Below are 21,603 nucleotides of genomic sequence, written 5' to 3' on the forward strand. Positions count from 1 at the left end.
GGAGAGGACGGAGGCTGGAGAGGCATTTCATTTTCACACAGAACGCAGCCAGAATACATGAGGAAGAAGGAGGTCTAAGGACCAGCTCTCAGACCTGCTTCCATTGTGATTCTATCAGACAAGTGTATGTGCGAGAGATTACAATTGTGAGCTCAATGGTCTTTGAAATAGATGCCTGAAATGAAGTTGCATTATACACCACGCATCTATCCCTGCAGTGGAATTCAAAAATGGTGTTATCAAATGTCACAGGGAATGAAGAACAGGACATTTCCAGCCCACCTCTCTATTCAAAGTCAAATTAAAAAGGGAAGCTGCTGGCTAGACAAGACTCGGGCCCCACAGTAGTAAGTTGTCCCTCCCTCCCACCACCACCACCGTCCCACCCCCCTCGGGTTCTGATAAAGGCCACCCCACCATCAGATAGAGCTTAGAGATCTCATTAAAGCCATCATTAGCCATCCTCACGGGGGGTGGCCCCCAGCTACATCAAAGGACACAAGCCAAACATTAAGGCCATCTTAATAGCCCTGATTGGAGGGAGCAGAGGTCAGCGCAGCCTGGCCTCCCTCCAGCAGCACGACTCGGGCCACTAAGAGATGTTAGGGCGTGGTGATTTTTAGAGTGTTTGTAGAACTGCACTTTATTAAAGGATGAAGGCTGCTCTGGGGGAATCTGTGTTTGTGTGTGAGCCCCAGCCACAAATTGTCTTCGGCCATTGCCAAAGATTTATATGCGAGTCTGAATGTAAATCATCCCTGCGTAGACATTAATTTAGCGGGGGTATTTCATTAAGGGTTTTCACCTGAGACGTTCAGGCGCCCGTATATTTGGCCTGGCTGGCACACTGATTGATCAGCAGAATGCCAGGTGAATGAGTGTACACCGGCAGCCACAAGAAGTAGCTTTCTCTATCATGTCATTTCCTGCTGAGGGGTCCCCAAACAAATGATAACACTGGCCAGGGGGGAGGGTTTGAGTGGGCAAACTGTTTATGAACCTCCCAATCTTCAGGTTACAGTAGCTGTTTTTCAGAGGGCTATGGCTAAAGATAGCTGGAAAACAAACCGAGTCGCAGCTAATTACAGTAAATTCATTACAGTAAATGACCCCAAGAATAAAGAAGGGGATATATACAGTGTTAAATGAAAATTGACTGCGTTTACAATTCTTTGTAGAAAAGCTTTTGGTGAAAATTAACAACCTAAATAAGGACATTTCAAATGGCAATTCATTGTGCAAATTCCTCTGACCTGTTTATCACCTGCATAAACACCTCTGTGGGTTGTTTACTTGGCTGGCCTGTTTAGATGATTTAAAGATCACTTAAGGCTCGCACAAATCGCATCGGATGTGGATCTAGCGTAGGGCTGTGACGATTAAGACATTTTGGGTAACGATTAATTGTCATGCAAACGGCCAAGGCTATTGTCATAATTGTCATTTTGTCGAAAAATTGTTTTGATCTTGTAATGCTTCATAATGCATCTTTGAAAATTATCATCTAATTCATACCTAATGAATACAATGCAGATTTGGTTACACATGCCATAAAAAACGAATGGTTTTGACCACATAGAACTTTTGGAAATTTAGCTTCAACTCCCAACTGTGCCGTTCTGCTTGTAAAAATAATTTTAATTAAAAAACAAAAAAAACACTATCGAGTAAACTATACAGTGCCTTCAGAAAGTATTCGCATCCCTTGACTTTTTCCATATTTTGTTGTGTTACAGCCTGAATTTAAAATGTATTAAATTGAGATGTTTCACTGGCCTACACACAATAACCCATGATGTCAAAGTAGAATCATGTTCCTAGAAATGTTTACTTCAGGAGTAAAAATGTTGTTTAAGTCACATAATTATTATGGACTCAACTTGCAAAGAAGGGCACCGTTTGGAAGATGGTAAAAAAAAGAAGAAGAAGCAGACATTGAATATCCCTTTGAGCCTGGTGAAGTTACTAATTACACTTTGGATGGTGTATAAATACACTCAATCACTACAAAGATACATGCATCATTCCTAAATCAGTTGCCGGAGAGGAACAAAACCACTCAGGGATTTCACCACAAGGCCAACGGTGACTTCATACAGTGGGGCAAAAAAGTATTTAGTCAGCCACCAATTGTGCAAGTTCTCCCACTTAAAAAGATGAGAGACCTGTAATGTTCATCATAGGTACACTTCAACTATGACAGACAAAATGAGAAAAAAAATCCAGAAAATCACATTGTAGGAATTTTTATGAATTTATTTGCAAATTATGGTGGAAAATAAGTATTTGGTCACCTACAAACAAGCAATATTTCTGGCTCTCACAGACCTGTAACTTCTTCTTTAAGAGACTCCTCTGTCCTCCATTCGTTACCTGTATTAATGGCACCTGTTTGAACTTGTTATCAGTATAAAAGACACCTGTCCACAACCTCAAAACAGTCACACTCCCCACTATGGCCAAGACCAAAGAGCTGTCAAAGGACACCAGAAACAAAATTGTAGACCTGCACCAGGCTGGGAAGACTGAATCTGCAATAGGTAAGCAGCTTGGTTTGAAGAAATCAACTGTGGGAGCAATTATTAGGAAATGGAAGACATACAAAACCACTGATAATCTCCCTCGATCTGGGGCTCCACGTAAGATCTCACCCCGTGGGGTCAAAATTATCACAAGAACAGTGAGCAAAAATCCATCAACCACACGGGGGGACCTAGTGGATGACCTGCAGAGAGCTGGGACCAAAGTAACAAAGCCTACCATCAGTAACACACTACGCCGCCAGGGACTCAAATCCTGCAGTGCCAGACGTGTCCACCTGCTTAAGCCAGTACATGTCCAGGCCCGTCTGAAGTTTGCTAGAGAGCATTTGGATGATCCAGAAGAAGATTGGGAGAATGTCATATGGTCAGATGAAACCAAAATATAACTTTTTGGTAAAAACTCAACTCGTCGTGTTTGGAGGACAAAGAATGCTGAGTTGCATCCAAAGAACACCATACGTACTGTGAAGCATGGGGGTGGAAACATCATGCTTTGGGGCTGTTTTTCTGCAAAGGGACCAGGACGACTGATCCGTGTAAAGGAAAGAATGAATGGGGCCATGTATCGTGAGATTTTGAGTGAAAACCTCCTTCCATCAGCAAGGGCATTGAAGATGAAACGTGGCTGGGTCTTTCAGCATGACAATGATCCCAAACACACCGCCCTGGCAACGAAGGAGTGGCTTCGTAAGAAGCATTTCAAGGTCCTGGAGTGGTCTAGCCAGTCTCCAGATCTCAAGCCCAGCAACAGCCCCAAAACATCACTGCTCTAGAGGAGATCTGCATGGAGGAATGGGCCAAAATACCAGCAACAGTGTGTGAAAACCTCGTGAAGACTTACAGAAAACGTTTGACTTCTGTCATTGCCAACAAAGGGTATATAACAATGTATTGAGATAAACTTTTGTTATTGACCAAATACTTATTTTCCACCATAATTTGCAAATAAATTCATTAAAAATCCTACAATGTGATTTTCTGGATTTTTTTTCTCATTTTGTCTGTCATAGTTAAAGTGTACCTATGATGAACATTACAGGTCTCTCATCTTTTTAAGTGGGAGAACTTGCACAATTGGTGGCTGACTAAATACTTTTTTTCCCCACTGTAGATTGAATTGATCAACCAACATTTGTTTTTTTAATTCAGAGAAAGCTGTGGATAAACGCAGTCATTTCCAACTTCTATATCTAAACACATAACCTCCTGATTTGTTGATTACTCAAGCCCAGATTAATTTGTTAAAAAAACATGATTATTATTAACCGTGTGATAGACCCTATCAATCTACCTTGTAGAGGACATATTTCATTTCAGTAGAAACTAGAAAACCATGGAACATTTTCAAAAATCCTGTGGGAAAACTTGGACCCTATTATCAATCCATCTCCATAGTACGGTCGGATATGTCATTTCTTACAACCAAGTCAATGTCATAGAACAAGCCTGTTCTGGCACAGATCCTTTACTTACTGTATGTAATGCTACAGCACCAACAACAGACAGGCCTTGTTCGCTCTCAGCCCCTCCATCAGCTCTGGCTAATGTTCACCTGAGCTCGATTACTACTGAGGAGAGGTTTGGAGCTGCACATGATTTGTCACTGTCTATCAATATTTCATCAGGCAAGAATGCTTTTCATGTTTGTTTACTCTAGGCCCCGTTTCATCCTGCATTCAAATGGCAGCCTGACAAGGCCACCCCTGGGTCCTGCTGGAGCATTTCTGTTGGTGTCGCACATACAAACCTTGTTTAACACTGCCCCAGCCTCTCGCTCATAGACAAGTCCTTTACACACACTATTCACTATATAGTTCACTTCTGATCAAAAGTAGTGCTTTATAATCGGGCATAGTGTGTCATTTAAAAAACGTAAACATAGGACTAAGTAAGGCAGACCACAGTGGGCTGTGCAATGGCCCATGGTTATGTTTATGCTCCATTTCAAAAGCGGTCAAGGAAATCCAACTGTCTTGTGCATAACATTACTTAATTATCCAAGTGCTTTGTTGCAGATCACTCAGTGGGTGTCTTTAAACCAAGGACCTTGTTTGATTAAGTTGTAAACAGAGTTTTACTTCCTCAAATACCTATACATATATTAATATTTTTGGTAACATCACTTCTTTGACATCTTGAGGTTTGAGAAACTTTCTCTTCGAAGATCGGGTCAGCATCCCAAATATTGTTTACAGCATGTTGGCCATTCGGTGCTGGGAACTGGGCTAGAATGCAAAATGAGAGTTTACAGATGCATCTGGCGAGATAAGAAATGAAAGTGCTTGCAAACACCATTCCTCCCAAGCCCCAGAGGACCGGTTGGGATCAGAGAGGAGCCACTCTGATTAAACCTCCTGAAGCCTTCTAATCCATCATGCAATAAGAAGACTGGACCAGGCCACAGCAAATACCACGCTACACATACCCATTCTGCTCAAGGACAGAACCTTACCTGTTAGGTTACTTTTTACTTTGTATGACTGAAGATTTGTGAAGTTTGGAGAGCTAGCCTGAATAAGTAAGTACTGGTGACTGTTTGTGCCAGTCTGTGTTTTGGTATTCAGGTTACACAGGATTACACTACGACGTGCTGTACTGTACGACAATGAGGCTAAAGCTTATCCTTCTTTCCTGTTTACTTACTGTACCTCCTGACCTGACGTACAATTACTTAACAATTGAATGATGTACTGTACGTTTGTCTGCCTCTCTTTCAGATGGATCTATTTGAACAAACCTTGGTTTTGATGAATTGATGAAAAAGTTGGTTGTGTTGATGCTTGGTCCCTCACTGGCCAATCAGAACGTGTTCCAATGGGGAAGTACGTGGTTGTATCAAGTTGTGTATTTACGGTATTTTATGTATTGCCTTGGAATCAATTCCAATCTTAGTCCGTTGTAGTTTGTTAAATGGCCTACAGAAACGAAAAAATGAAATGTATACCTATCTATGCTAAATACCTTAACTTGAACCCATTTGCAGTCCACATTGTTCAAAGTAATTGCATGGCTTCCACAGCATTCACACTGATATAGGGGCTAGGCCTAGTGTAAATTGCATTATGGCTGAGCATGGACATGCAAAATATTGCCAATAAGCAAGACTAAATTAATGATTCATAATGCCTAAAAAAAAAAGAGAACAAATAATTCTAAATCAAATTTTAAACAAAACAACTTGTTTTAAACAGGCTATGTCACACTTACATGCACCATAATTTCTCCCCATGGGCACAGAATATTAAAACAATGCAGACAATGGAGGGTTTTACGCACATCCAAACTTTTCACAGTATCTGGACAAAGATCGAATATAAATTGAACGGGAGAATTTCCACTCAGAGTTTTACTGCTCCCAAATTGGCCTATTTATTTTTTATTTCACCTTTATTTAACCAGGTAGGCCAGTAAAGAACAAGTTCTCATTTACAACTGCGACCTGGCCAAGATAAAGCATAGCAGTATGACACATACAACAACACAGAGTTACACATGGAATAAACAAACATACAGTCAATAATACAGTAGAAAAGTCTATATACAGCATGTGCAAATGAGGTGAGATAATAGAGGTAAGGCAATATATAGGCCATGGTGGCTAAGTAATTACAATATAGCAATTAAACACTGGAATGGTGGATGTGCAGAAGATGAATTGTGCAGAAGATGAATGTGCAAGTAGAGATATTGGGGTGCAAAGTAGCAAGATAAATAAATAAATATGGGGATGAGTATGATGGATACAGTATGGGGATGAGGTAGTTAAATGGGCTATTTACAGATGGGCTATGTACAGGTGCAGTGATCTGTGAGCTGCTCTGACAACTGGTGCTTAAAGATAGTGAAGGAGATATGGTTCTCCAGCTTCAGTGATTTTTGCAATTCGTTCCAGTCATGGGCAGCAGAGAACTGGAAGGAAAGGCGGCCAAAGGAAGAATTGGCTTTGGGGGTGACCAGTGAGATATACCTGCTGGAGCGTGTGCTACGGGTGGGTGCTGATATAAGGTGGGGCTTTACTTAGAAGACACTTGTAGATGACCTGGAGCCAGTGAGTTTGGCGACGAGTATAAAGCGAGGGCCAGCCAACGAGAGCGTACAGGTCGCAGTGGTGGGTAGTATATTGGGCTTTGGTGACAAAACGGATGGCACTGTGATAGACTACATCCAATTTGCTGAGTATAGTGTTGGAGGCTATTTTGTAAATGACATCACTTAAGTCGATCGGTAGGGATGGTCAGTTTTACAAGGGTATATTTGGCAGCATGAGTGAAGGATGCATTGTTGCAAAATAGGATGCCGATTCTAGATTTCATTTTGGATTGGAGATGCTTGTGAGTTTGGAAGGAGAGTTTACAGTCTAGCCAGACACATAGAATATGTGGACAACTACAAATACCTAAGTCAGAACCGTCCCGAATAGTGATGGATGGGCGGGCAGGTGCAGACAGCAATCGGTTGAAGAGCATGCATTTAGTTTTACATGCATTTAAGAACAGTTGAAGGCCACGGAAGGAGAGTTATGGCATTGAAGCTCGTCTGGAGGTTAGTTAACACAGTGTCCAAAGAAGGGCCAGAGGTATACAGAATGGTGTCGTCTGCGTAGAGGTGGATCAGAGAATTACCAGCAACAAGAGCAACATCATTGATGTTGGTCCGGACAACAGGCCCTCCGATTTGACACACTGAACTCTATCAGAGAAGTAGTTGGGGAACCCGGCGAGAGAATCATTTGAGAAACCAAGGCTATCGAGTCTGCCAATGAGGAGGTGGTGATTGACAGAGTCGAAAGCCTTGGCCAGGTCAATGAACACGGCTGCACAGTATTGTTTCTTATCGATGGCGGTTACGATATCGTTTAGGACCTTGAGCGTGGCTGAGGTGCACCCGTGACCATCTCGGAAACCAGATTGCATAGCTGAGAAGGTACAGTGGGATTCGAAATGGTCGGTAATCTTTTTTTTTTGTTTTGTTTTTGTGTGAATTTTACCCCTTTTTCTCCTCAATTTCGTGGTATCGTCGCTACAACTCCCGTACGGGCTCGGGAGAGACGAAGGTTGAAAGTCATGCGTCCTCCGATACACAACCCAACCAAGCCGCACTGCTTCTTTACACAGCGCGCATCCAACCCGGAAGCCAGACGCACCAATGTGTCGGAGGAAACACCGTGCACCTAGCAACCTTGGTTAGCGCGCACTGCGCCCGGCCCCCACAGGAGTCGCTGGTGCGCGATGAGACAAAGATATCCCTCCCGGCCAACCCCTCCCTAACCCGGGCGACGCTAGGCCAATTGTGCGTCACCCCACGGATGTCCCGGTCGCGGCCGGTTACGACAGAGCCTGGGCGCGAACCCAGAGTCTCTGATGGCACAGCCCTTAACCACTGCGCCACCCGGGAGGCCGGTAAATCTGTTTGTTAACTTGGCTTTCGAAGTCCTTAGAAAGGCAGGGTAGGATAGATATAGGTCTGTAGCAGTCTGGGTCTAGAATGTCTCCCCCTTTGAAGAGGGGGATGACCGCGGCAGATTTCCAATTTATAGGAATCTCAGATGATACGAAAGAGAGTTTGAACAGGCTAGTAATAGGGGTTGCAACAATTTCGGCAGGTAATTTTAGAAAGAGAGGGTCCAGATTGTCTAGCCCGGCTGATTTGTAGGGGACCAGATTTTGCAGCTCTTTCAGAACATCAGCTATCTGGATTTGGGTGAAGGAGAAATGGGGGAGGCTTGGGCGAGTTGCTGTGGGAGGTGGAGGGCTGTTGATTGGGGTAGGGGTAGCCAGGTGGAAAGCATGGCCAGCCGTAGAAAAATGCTTATTGAAATTCTCAATTATAGTGGATTTATTGGTGGTGACGGTGTTTCCTAGCCTCTGGGAGGCTGGGAGGAGGTGCTCTTATTCTCCATGGACTTTACAGTGTCCCAGAACTTTTTTGAGTTTGTGCTACAGGATGCAAATTTCTGCTTGAAAAAGCTAGCCTTAGCTTTCCTAACTGCCTGTGCATTTTTGTTCCTAACTTCCCTGAAAAGTTACATATCGCGGGGGCTATTCGATGCTAATGCAGAATGCCACAGGATGTTTTTGTGCTGGTGGAGGGCAGTCAGGTCTGGAGAGAACCAAGAGCTATATCTGTTCCTGGTTCTAAATTCATGCTTATTTAAGATGGTGAGGAAGGCACTTTTAAAGAATAACCAGGCATCCTTTACCTACAGGAAGAGGTCAATATCCTTCCAGGATACCCGGGCCAGGTCGATTAGAAAGGCCTGCTCACTGAAGTGTTTTAGGGAGCGTTTGACAGTGATTAGTGGTGGTCGTTTGACCGCAGACCCATTACGGATGCAGGCAATGAGGCAGCGATCGCTGAGATCTTGGTTGAAAACAGCCGAGGTGTATTTGGAGGGAAAGTTGGTTAGGATGATATCTATGAGCGTGCCCATGTTTATGGATTTGGGGTTGTACCTGGTGGGTTCATTGATAATTTGTGTGAGATTGAGGGCATCAAGCTTAGATTGTAGGATGGCTGAGGTGTTAAGCATGTCCCAGTTCAGGTCACCTAGCAGCACGAGCTCTGAAGATAGATGGGGGGCAATCAATTCACATAGGCAATAAAACAATTCACCATATGTTTTATGAACATAATCGGAACCATTTTACAGATCAGATCGCATACACACCTCTCCAGAAGTTGCATTGCAAGACGGACGTTGTCACCCTAAAACCAGGAAGGTGAATCATTCTAAGTTTGGTTGTAAAAAAATGTTTGACAAAAAACAGACAATCAGTATTTTTGTAAACAATCAATAAATGTCAAATGTAATGATATCATAAAAATCGGTAGTATAATAAAGACATGCATTGCTATTGAACAAGCATTTGTTTTAATAGGCCTAAAAGGAGGGTTTGAATTATGAACATACTTTATGAAACAGAATACAAGCAATTTACACACAATACACCATAATGACAAAGCAGAAATTTTTGCAAATGTATTAAAAAAAACAACTGAAATATAACATTTACAAAAGTATTCAGACCCTTTAATCAGGACGTTGTTAAAGCACCTTTGGCAGCAATTACAGCCTCAATTGTTTTATTTTCAGGTCTCTCCAGAGACGTTCAATCGAGTTCAAGTCTGGGCTCTGGCTTGGCCTCTCAAGGACATTCAGAGACTTGTCCCGAAGCCACACCTGCGTTGTCTTGGCTGTGGGCTTCTGGTCCCTGTCCTGTTGGAAGGTGAACCTTCTCCCCAGTCTGAGGTCCTGAGTGCTCTGGAGCAGGTTTTCATCAAGGATCTCTCTGTACTTAGCTCTGTTCATTTTTCCCTCAACCCTGACTAGTCTCCCAGTCCCTACTGCTGAAAAACATCCCAACAGCATGATGCTGCAACCACCATGCTTCACCATAGAGATGGTGCCAGGTTCTCTCCAGAAGTGACATTTGGCATTCAGGCCAAAGAGTTTAATCTGGCTTTCATCAGACGAGATAATCTTGTTTCTTGGTCTGAGAGTCCTTTAGGTGCCTTTGGCAAATTCCAAGCGGGTTGTCAAGTGTCTTTTGCTGAGGAGTGGCTTCCGTCTAACCACTCTACCATAAAGGCCTGATTGGTGAAGGGCTGCAGAGATGGTTATCCATCTGGACGTTTCTCCCATCTCCACAGAGGAACTCTGGAGCTCTATCAGAGCGACCATCGGGTTCTTGGTCACCTCCCTGACCAAGGCCCTTCTCCGTGAATCATTCAATTTGGCTGGGCGGCCAGCTCTAGGAAGAGTCTCACTGTTTATCTCCTCTCAAACTTTATATTTTAATAATGCTTTGGCGATTAAGATTTAGGATGCGTTTCCGGTGTCAAAGTTCATACCATAACCAACTGCATTATTGCTAAAACCAGCTTTTAGCTGGTCTTAAATATCCCTATCAGCGCTTCCTGAAATTAGCACTTTGGATCATGTTTTTAATGATACACCTAAAAATACTTCCACCCCGCCCATCTGAGCTGATATAAAACAGGTTAATTGCCGAACCTTGCGTTAGGGTTGGAAAATGCCAGTGCGCCAGTTTTTACATTACGAAATTGCAAACTAACGTGTGTTTGACACTAGCACCGTCTTAACGCCAGTTGTAAATAGAGCCCAGAGTCTTGGGAAGATGCAGAGTGGAAGTATGTTCTTTAACAAGAGCTGAATATTATGGAAACTGCATATGGTCAGCACAAACACTTAGAGAGCTGACAAGGCAAACTGTTTAAGAAACAATAAGAAGAGCAGGAGCCACTCTCCCTGTCTGACTCCTCTCCAGCTGACTCTCAAACTATCTAACTGCTCCCTCACTTCCCTTATTTCTTAAGAAAGGATTGTGTGTGGTGTGTGTCTTCGTGTGTGTGATTGTGTGTCTTTGCGGTGGGGGTAGGGGTAAGAAAGAACTGGATAGAAGGCTTTAGTGAGATTTAGCCAGCTTTACTTAACCTGATCCAGCTTTCCTCCAGTAGGAACCAGCTTGGGATTTCAAGCCTATATAGGCGGTCAAATCAAACCAACCGCTGCCTAGCCCTACCTGACCACCCTAACCTAGGGGTTAGGCTATATGCTCATTTTAGTGGTGCTATAGGGTCTATGGATCCTGTGCAGGGTTAGTGGCTGAAGGAATGATTTCCAATACCTGTGCAGTGGCCCTCTTCCCTCTCTCAGAACCTGACACAGAGCCCTGCCCAGAGGCCTCGCCTCGTAGTGCAGAAATATCTAAGGAGACATCTGTTGACTTGGCAACACAAGGACCATTATCAGAGGTCCCTGTGACGCTCTCTCCACTGGTCTGTGATTTGAAAATGAAATGGTTGGGAAATAAGTGGCTAAAGATGGCACCGACAGACATGGCAGCTCTGCTTCTAGCTCCTAAGCAATATTGCAGTATTTCTTTTTCATTATTAGCCCAGAAAGTTTGTGTTATTACATAGTGCCGGAAATAACTTTTGGATATGAGAGCGGAGGTAACTCACCAGCATTGCGACCAGAAATATGACTTTCCCAAATTGGATCCTTTGTTTGTACCCTCCAATGCAATTGATCTTATCCCAAAGGCTTCTCCAAGACGCAGCCAGTGGAGAAGAGGTATTTGGAGTGGACTTCTAGTCCAACTCAGGAGATGGGCACAACATCCACCGCTTCAGAGTATATTACTCACTAATGTTCAGTCTCAGGACAATAAAGTAGACAAGCCAAGACGAGGATCTCCTTCCAGAGAGACATCATTGACTGTAACATACTCTGTTTTACAGACTCATGGCTCTCTCCGGATATACTTTCCCTGTCCATACAGCCAGCTGGGTTCTCAGTACATTGCGCAGACAGGAATAAAGAACTCTCTGGGAAGAAGAAAGGCGGTGGTGTATGTTTCATGATTAAATACTCATGGTGTGATCGTGATAATGTTCATGAACTTAAGTCATCTTGTTCACCCAACCAAGAATACCTCAATCAAATACTGACCGTATTACCTCCAAAGAGAATTCTCTTCAGTTATAGTCACAGCTGTGTATATTCCCTCTCAAGCCGATACAACGATGGCCCTCAAGGAACTACACTGGACTTTGTGCAAACTGGAAACCACATATCCTGAGGCTGCATTTATTGGATCTGGGGATTTTAACAAAGCAAAGTTTAGGAAAATGCAACCAAAGTTCTATCAACACATTGCCTGTAGTACTCGCACTTCAAAAACTCTCAACCATAGTTACTCTCCTTTCCGGGATAGCTACAAGGTCCTCCCCGCCCTCCCTTCCGCAAATCAGATCATGACTCCATTCTGCTCCTCCCTTTCTATAGCAGAAACTCAAAACAGGCAGTACCCGTACTAAGGTCTATTCAACACTGGCCTGACCAATTTGAATCCATGCTTCAAGTTTGTTTTGATCACGCGGACTGGGATATGTTCCGGGTTAACTCTGAGAATAACATTGACGTATACAGTGACACGGTGACTGAGTTCATCAGGAAGTGTACAGGGGATGTTGTTCCCACTGTGACTAGTAAAACCTACCCAAAACAAAAACCGTGGATAGATGGCAGCATTCACGCTAAACTGAAAGCGCAAACCACCATGGCAAGGTGACTGGGAATATGGATGAATACAAACAGTGTAGTTATTCCCTCCGTAATGCAATCAAACAGGCAAAGCGTCAGTACAGAGACAAAGTGGAGTCGCAATTCAACGGCTCAGACACGAGACATATGTGGCAGGGTCAACAGACAATCACGGATTACAAAGGGAAAACCAGACACGCCGCAGACACCGACTACTTGCTCCCGGACAAGCTAAACACCTTCAACGGCTTTGAGGATAACACAGTGCCACTGAACCTGTCCACTCCCAAGTTCTGTGGGCTCTAGTTCTCTGTGGCCGACGTGAGTAAGACATTTAAGTGTGTTAACATTTGCAAGGCTGCCAGCCTAGACGGCATCCCTAGCCGCATCCTCAAAGCATGCGCAGACCAGCTGCCTGAAGTGTTTACGGACATATCAATCCTTCCCTATACAAGTCTGCTGTTCTCACTTGCTTCAAGATGCCCACCATTCTTCCTGTATCAAAGAAAGCAAAGGTAACTGAACTAAATGACTAGTGCCCTGTAGCACTCACTTATGTCATCGTGAAGTGCTTTGAGAGGCGAGTTAAGGATCATATCAACTCAACCTTACCTGATACCATAGACCCACTTAAATTTGCATACCGCCCCAATAGATCCACAGACGATGCAATCACCATCGCACTGCACACTGCAAGATCCCACCTGGACAAGAGGAATACATTTGTAAGAATGCTGTTTGTTGACTATAGCTCAGCCTTCAACAGCATAGTGCCCTCCAAACTCATCATTAAGCTTGGGGCCCTGGGTCTGAACCCCGCCCTGTGCAACTGGGTCCTGGACTTCCTGACGGGCCGACCCCGGGTAATGAAACAACACCTCTACTTCGCTGATCCTCAACACAGAGGCCCCACAAGGGTGTGTGCTCAGCCCCTTCCTGTACTCCCTGTTCACCCATGACTGTGTGGCCACACATGCCTCCAACTGAATCATCAAGGTGCAGACGACACAACAGTAGTAGCCTGATTACCAACAATGACGAGACAGCCTACAGGGAGGTGGTGAGGGCCCTGGCACAGTGGTGCCAGGAAAATAACCTCTCCTTCAATGTCAACAAAAGGAAAGAGCTAATTGTAGACTTCAGGAAACAGCAGAGGGAGCACGCCCCCATCCACATCGATGGGACCGCAGTGGAGAAAATGAAAGGCTTCAGGTTCCTCTGCGTACACATCACTGAAAATCTGAAATGGTCCACCAACACAGACAGTGTGGTGAAAGCGGAGCAATGGCGCCTCTTCAACCTCGGGAGGTTGAAAACATTTGGTTGCTAAGTGCTCTCGGCCGGCAAACGCTACCAGTGTGTCCGTGCCATTAAAAGTGATGTCATATCCAGCAGCTTACTGACTACTTTATTCCTACCCTTGCTATAAATAGACCCTAGGTGATAAAAATAATCACCAAGACTGAAATGAAATCATTAAGGACGTTTGAGCAAAAACAGTAGGCTAGAAATAACTTTCAAGTGCTAAGTACTTAAGAATAGATCAACATAAAAAGCAATAAATGAGAACTTAGACTATGCGGTCTCATCAATGACACCAAAGGCTGGTGAGTCTCTAGCATCTGAAGGGAAGACAATGAGGGAAGGCCTATCCACACTGCTTTAAAAGCCTACTGTAAAATATTCAATAGTCATTCTAAAAACAAGGACAAAGAGCAGCACGTGAGAAGACCTAAATGACAGAATATGGTCCCAAACATTTATTGTTTTCCACACATCTCGTGATAATGATCAGTCTCAGTTTAAGTGTCATGTAAACGCACCATTTAAATCACATTTCTCCTACTGAAATTCCATTTACAGTTCTCCGGCAGTCCTGCTTTTTATACTGTTGGTTTAGAATTGCCCACCACACTTATATGCCATTAGGATTCAGTAACCACCATAAAACCCACTTTACGTTAATAATCTCTGTCATATTTCATCAGGATCATAGAGAAAGAGCACAGACTGCTAAATAACCAGCACCACATAGGAGACGGTACTGGAGAACTAGGCTAACGTTGGGCGGTATCCAGATTTTCATACCGTTCATGTACCATACCAGAGTATACGGTATTACCGGCAGTGCACACAAGGGTCGATATTTCTTTCCAAATGTAAAAAATAAGTAATAATAATAATAATAATCATGTACTGCTCAAAACAGATTTAGGCAGGGATCTTGGCAGGGATCTTGATCCAGGAGGGAATTGATTATGTCATCTGTAATCAAGAAGCTTGATCTTGCAAGCTAGCCACTTAGCTAGCAATTTAGCTAACCAAATGCATAGCTGGAGCCCTGAGCTGGAGATAATTGATTTGGCACATCTTAGATAGTTTATTTATTTATAAGCATTGGCGTAGCACGCACCCCTATGAGCTTTAGGGGGTCCCAAACCCCAGAAATTACAAATCATACCGTCTGTATTTTAAAATACCCTGGTATAAGTTTTTAATAGGTATACTGCCCAGGCCTACTGTCTCTCAGACACAGCGCTATCACCCAAAACAGGCTGGTGCTCAGATACTGACAGTGGGGGGACGAATCATGTGGCTTTGGAGTTGATATTTATTAACTTGTTATGCTTGGGGGCAGTATTGAGTAGCTTGGATGAATAAGGTGCCCAGAGTAAACTGCCTGCACTCAGGCCCAGTTGCTAATATATGCATATTATTAGTAGATTTTGATAGAAAACACTCTGACGTTTCTAAAACTGTTTGAATGATGTCTGTGAGTATAACAGAACTCATATGGCAGGCAAAAACCTGAGAAAGAAATCCAACCAGGAAGTGGGAAATCTGAGGCTTGTAGTTATTCAACTCTTTGCCTATCGAATATACAGTGTCTATGGGGTCAAATTGTACTTCGTACGGCTTCCACTAGATGTCAACAGTCTTTAGAAACTTGTTTGATGCTTCTACTGTGAAGGAGGGGGGGAATGAGAGGGGATTGAGTCAGAGGTCTACCAGAGAGGCATGAGCTGACCATGTGCGTTCACGTGAGAGTTAGCTTGAGTTCCATTGCATTTCTGTAGACAAAGGTATTCTCCGGTTGGACCATTATTGAAGATTTATGATAAAAACATCCTAAAGATTAATTATATACATTGTTCTTCATGTTTCTATGAACTGTAATATGACTTTTTTGACTTTTCATCTGAACTAACCGATTGCGCATTGAGCATTTGGATTACTGGGCTAAACGCGCAAACAAAAAGGAGGTATTTGGACATAAATTATGGACTTTACCGAACAAATCAAACATTTATTGTGGAACTGAGATTCATTGGAGTGCATTCTGATGAAGATCAAAGGTAAGTGAATATTTATAATGCTATTTCTGACTTTGTTGACTCCACAACATGGCGGATATCTGTATGGCTTGATTTGCTGTCTGAGCGCTGTACTCAGATTATTGCATGGTGTGCTTTTTCGGTAAAGCTTTTTTGAAATCTGACACAGCGGTTGCATTAAGGAGAAGTGTATCTCTAATTCCATGCATAATAGTTGTGTCTTTTATCAATGTTTATTATGACTATTTCTGTAAATTGATGTGGCTCTCTGCAAATTCACTGGATGTTTTGGAACTACTAAACATAACACGCCAATGTAAACTGAGATTTTTGTATATAAATATGAACTTTATTGAACAAAACATACATGTATTGTGTAACATGAAGTCCTATGAGTGTAATCTGATGAAGATCATCAAAGGTAGTGATTCATTTTCTCTATTTCTGGTTTTTATGGCTGGAAAAATGGCTGTGTTTTTTTGTGACTAGGTGCAGACCTAACAACCGTTTGGTGTGCTTTCGGCGTAAAGCCTTTTTGAAATCGGACACTGTGGTGGAATTAACAACAAGTTCATCTTTAAAATGGTGTAAAATACTTCTATGTTTGAGGAATTTTAATTTGGAGATTTCTGTTGTTTTGAATTTGGCACTTTCACTGGCTGTTGTCATATCGATCCCGTTAGCTGGATTCAAGCCATAAGAAGTGTTAAAGGCCCTAGCTAACGGTCAAAGGTAGAGTATGTCCTGATCTCATATGTCACGCTGATCCCACAGCAAATACACACTGTCCATGAGTCCTCCATATACATATTGATTGGCTGCCACAGCTCATCAGGACACAACCACACCCTCCCTACAAGACAAAGGTCACCGGGGGTTTCAAGATCCTGCTGACTGGTGAAACTGAGGTAACTGCATGTAGTGGACTTTAAGCACAGTGCTGATGTGAGTGAGATATATGCTCCATCACCCTGCCCTGCCTTGCCCTCAGCGGCTAAACCTCCAATCCCTCCCAGACGAGAGCCGCCCAGACTGCCCTCCTCCTACATAAAAATGAAACATATGGAAGTAATTGCATAATTGATCTATCCCAGCTCAGCTCCTTTCCCCCAGAGCTTGTACCGTGCGCATTCCCTAAATATCCTGGATTTGTCCCTGCCCAACACATGAAATCCACTTAAAAGACTAGCACACCGATGCTAAGCTAGTCTGGCATGAGAGAGGCCTGAGCCAACTGAGGTTACCAAACGTGAATCAAAAGACTCCATGACAGTAGTGAACCTGAAAGCCTGGAGTCTCAGTCTGATCGCTGGGAAGCAAAGATTACTGCCCACTGGACTTCCTCCAATTCATTCCATTCTAGTTATACGCTACAGTAGTAACGTTGGAAGAAAGCTATGACAGTTGTTTGTATTGAAAAACAGTCATTGACAACAAAACAAATTATATAACCCTCAGACAGTCATACTGCAAATCTATTATTGAGTTTAATGCTCACCAACCAATGCAAAGTAAAACTTGATTTACTCAATTAGATGACATAATAGGCCACTACTTTATAGATAACATGGTTACCACAAAACAGATTCAATGAAAACAGAGCCCATCAAGTCATGAACAAAAGGAATAAATGCAGTCAAATGAAAAAAAAAAGACTGACTAAAAATAGAATAGCCTAGAATGATTTAAAGGATAATCCATTCATATGAAATCTTTGAGCCCCATTAAAAACGGATTCCTCTGCACAATAACTTCCAAGCGCTTGAATGAAATACACCTGGAGTAGCAAAGGTTTCCATATTTGGTCAATGATAATATTCCAAGCTCCATATGGCAACATTTATCTTTCTTCGCACTGTACCTAAAGCTGACCCTTAATGTGTCCAACCGCTTAGACCCGCGGGGAGGTAGCGGACTGTAGCCTATTGATGGGCAGTTCTATTATGGCTTACAATTTCCTGTGTACTGTTGGGCATACTAGTGTTAAGTTATATCGTGGCGTTTCAAGAAGCCTGTTGGTTTGACTGTAGTACAATAAAAACGGTCTTGTGCGCAGTGGTCAATCTGGTCTGTTAGAAAAAATAAGTTTTGATGCAAACCTTTACTTTAGGCTATGATATTACCTATTAGGCTATATATCAAATGCGCCTATAGATACTTTTTACATCTAGAACAGTGTAGGCCTATGTTGGTGGTGTGTGTGTATCTGCGTTTATCTGGGGTTTTAAAGCAGATTCCTGACAATGATTTAGGAAACTATGGGGGATTATTTGTGACATCTAACAATGTCTTTCAATTGTGCAGTGCGAGCAATAAATTCTTACTTTTCTTGGGTGATGTTTTCCTTTATGACACCTAACGTTCCGTGGCTGTTGCCCTGTTGCAGCAGCCTACACGTAGTCAGATGTCGCTGGTACAGGTCTTTCAAACAGGCGTTTTCTGAACACAAGTCGGACACTTGATGCTCCAGCTCCTCTATCCTTTTTTTCTGCCTCTCCAGTAACTCCTGTTGGGTCTCGATTATGTTATTAAGCTCCTTCAGATACTCTGCAGCCCTGGTTGGGGTTTCGGTCGGGCTTTCCATCTTGCTTCGACTCGGGTTGCCCCCCGATCTGTTTTCTCGGAGTCCGTTTTCAACCTGTGCTATGGCTACGTTCAGCTAAATTCCAACCCGATGTGCCTTTTTGCGCCTCGCCATTGTTTTCATGTGGTGCTGGTTGAATGAAGTGTGACGAATGGTGCCCAATGAAAAGCGTGTTCCGGCGGTTAGCCTACACCATAACTAACCTCCGAAAACCACTCCAGTTAGAAAGAAAGACATGTTTTAACCCTTCAAAGGACGTCGAGCGAGCTGTATCATATCCTTCATATCCTTTTAGTTTGGCAACTTATTCTAAACATATAGACGAGACTGTCTGACAAGGATCCCCTGTAGAGTTTTCCCAACCAATGTAGAATGTGTCGTTGTCACCCTCCGGTCCACGTTGTACCCGTGACTTTTCGTAAACAGACGCTGGTTGTCAAGTAGGCGGGGTTTTCAAGTTTTATGAATCTACATTTACGGAGTGCAAAGCTCCTGCAGCCTAGAACCACGGGATGGGATCTTGTGTTGAATAGTACATCTGTAGTAGTACAAAGTACAAAGCTTTTACTGGTCTTCAATGTCAGTGTCAATCTATTCCAAATGGAACATTTGAAAATCCTATCAGAGGCTCAGAATGGACAGAGATAAGCTATTGAAATGTTTGACTTGGATTGTGTATACAAATGTGTCAACTCCAACGGGTACCGTGTCTCAGCCATAGGCAAGGAATGTTGATAGATAGGCAATGAGATAATATTTCCAATAGGTAACAAAATGCCCAAACGTGGCAACGCACCATAGACGTCTGTTCCTCTCCTCATGTGAAAGGTTGATCAACTCATGGTCTCAGAACTTCGTATTAGTATGTAGGCTACGTTTCGTATGGTATGTATTAATTTGTGGCTGGCCATCATCCATTTCGTATGATATGTTACGAATTGCAATTCATATATGTTATGAATTCCAAATTGGTGTGGCTAATGTTAGCTACTGTAGGTGGCTAACTTTAGAAGCTAGGGGTTAAGAGTTAGGTTCAAAGGTTAAGGTTAGGAGTTAGCTTAAAGGGAAAGGGTTAGCTAACATGCTAAGTAGTTGCAAAGTAGCTAAAAAGTAGTTTATAGTTGCTAAAGTTGTCCATGATGATATTTGAACAGGTTTGGGTTGCTTTCATTTTTGCCTTAATTAAGTAACCATACTAAACATAATATATTTTACTAATTTGATTGTCTCAGATTTACATTTACTATGTTACGTCTAGTCTATAAGACCGGGCTGATCAAATGGGAGGCCAGCCTGTACTAGTGGAATGTACTACCCCTAGAAACATGTGGCATCAAGCTATTTGTGTGTGTTTGCACAGGTGTGTTGGTCTATTCAGATTCTTTGCCCAACAGGGTATCACATTTCCTTACACCAATATGAGGATTGGCAATATTGGCAACAAACATTTGAAACCTGTTTTAAATCCTATTGACCATCTCTATCACCCAGAGAGAATGAAATGATGATGAAGCAGACAAGCCAATTAATTCCTTGAGTAAACCCATCTTCCATTTTTTGGCAGAGCTACGATGAGTTGATTATACTTTTGTATGGAGCCTACATCTCCATACACATTTTATTAATTGCTTGTGTGACATAATTGTACCAACCTTATTTACAATGTAATTCATAAACATGACACCTTTTATAAAATAAGTTTAAGAAACATTGTCTTTTGTCTATCAGTACATTAGAGTTTTGCCATATTTGTTCTGCCTCTCCTGAAGGATGAAATTGGGAATTGTAACCAGCTCTCTGAATGGCTTCATTTAACAAAGAGGATACTTGTAAACAGGGTTCCATTGTCAATTCACTGTGATTTCTTTTTTTGTGCAGTTCATATATGTTACGAATCCAATTCATACAATATATTACGAATTTGATCACTCAAACTCGAGACTGGAGACATTATCCAGGTCCTCAATAAGGCCCTTCAAGGTTGACGATTGAGGACTCGAGAAAAGTTGAATCATTGGCGTACATTGATACTTCTGTGTCTAATCCATAAAGTTTTTGCCCCTTAATGAGAACTGCTCTTTCCCCCATTATACCGCCATGACACCTACCTTAAGCCATCTCCATATCACTTCCATCTGGAAAAGTTTGGGGGTAAATTATGCATTGAATGAGACAGGAATGGGCCTACACCGGCCAAACCCAGACGATGTTGGGCCAATTGTGTGCCGTCCTAAGGGACTCCCAATCACGGCCGGTTGTGATACAACCTGGAATCGAACCAGGGTGTCTGTAGTGATGCAGTGACTTAGACTGCTGCGCCACACGGGAGCATTATTAAAGCCAGGGGGAGATGACAGAGAAAGAGAGATGCACACAGCAACCATGTTCAGACCTATCTCCCTTCACACTTACTCTTTCCATTTGATCAATATGTCAATGAAAGAGCAAAATGTTGTATTCTTCGTTGCTGTTACACTGTAAAAAGCAGACCGTGGCTGTGCTGAGAAGCAGGCTGACTATACAGTCCAGATGTAGCGTATTAGGGTTTTTGCTGCAGCTCCCAAATCCCCATGGCGGGGAGCCAGGGAGCTGGCGGGCCTGCTGATGCCTGAGCTAACCCAGGCTCTGGCACATAGCATCCAGTTGGGCATGCAGCGCAGCATTCACCAGGAGCTGGTATCAGGTGCTGGTACGGAGTCCTTCCTTGCACATGCCGCCAGAAGTGTGTCACCAGATGCGTTACCCCAGTGACTTCCATTTCAGGTCCAGCATTTGTCCCCAGTGTCAGATTACATACCACCCAAACAGGCATGCAGCCTTCAACATTCACCAATGTCAAGTATTCCTTTCAGTAGAGTATGTAGCTCTCTGCTGCTTCCCAGTTTGTCACTCTGCTTCTAATTGGCCATAAACAACCTCTCACCTCTCTGGCACTAGGAGTAATGGGCGGTGTGAAACGTGCGTCACCCTGCCGGACACAACACAGAAGTGGTGGTAGATGAGAGAAGTCACCAACCACAAGATGAAAAGCAGTCTGAAAGACATTGCCATTGTTACGGTCCTCTCTGCACT

General features: G+C 43.0%; 1 protein-coding gene across 2 annotated transcripts in view; it reads right to left on the reverse strand.

Moving 5' to 3' along the window:
- The window catches only part of LOC110492417 (IQ motif and SEC7 domain-containing protein 1), a 248,227-nt gene extending 227,592 nt beyond the window's left edge, over window positions 1-20,635 (reverse strand). For both annotated transcript variants that reach the window (XM_021566725.3, XM_021566717.3), the window contains exon 1: window positions 18,272-20,635. In XM_021566725.3, coding sequence (XP_021422400.1) covers window positions 18,272-18,531 — 260 coding nt within the window. In that variant the 5' untranslated portion in view covers window positions 18,532-20,635. The remainder of the gene's footprint in view (window positions 1-18,271) is intronic.
- Window positions 20,636-21,603: the final 968 nt, after the last annotated feature.

The sequence above is a fragment of the Oncorhynchus mykiss genome, chromosome 16 (assembly GCF_057628025.1).
Source record: "Oncorhynchus mykiss isolate SJ-2025 chromosome 16, ASM5762802v1, whole genome shotgun sequence".
Classification (NCBI taxonomy): Eukaryota; Metazoa; Chordata; class Actinopteri; order Salmoniformes; family Salmonidae; genus Oncorhynchus; species Oncorhynchus mykiss.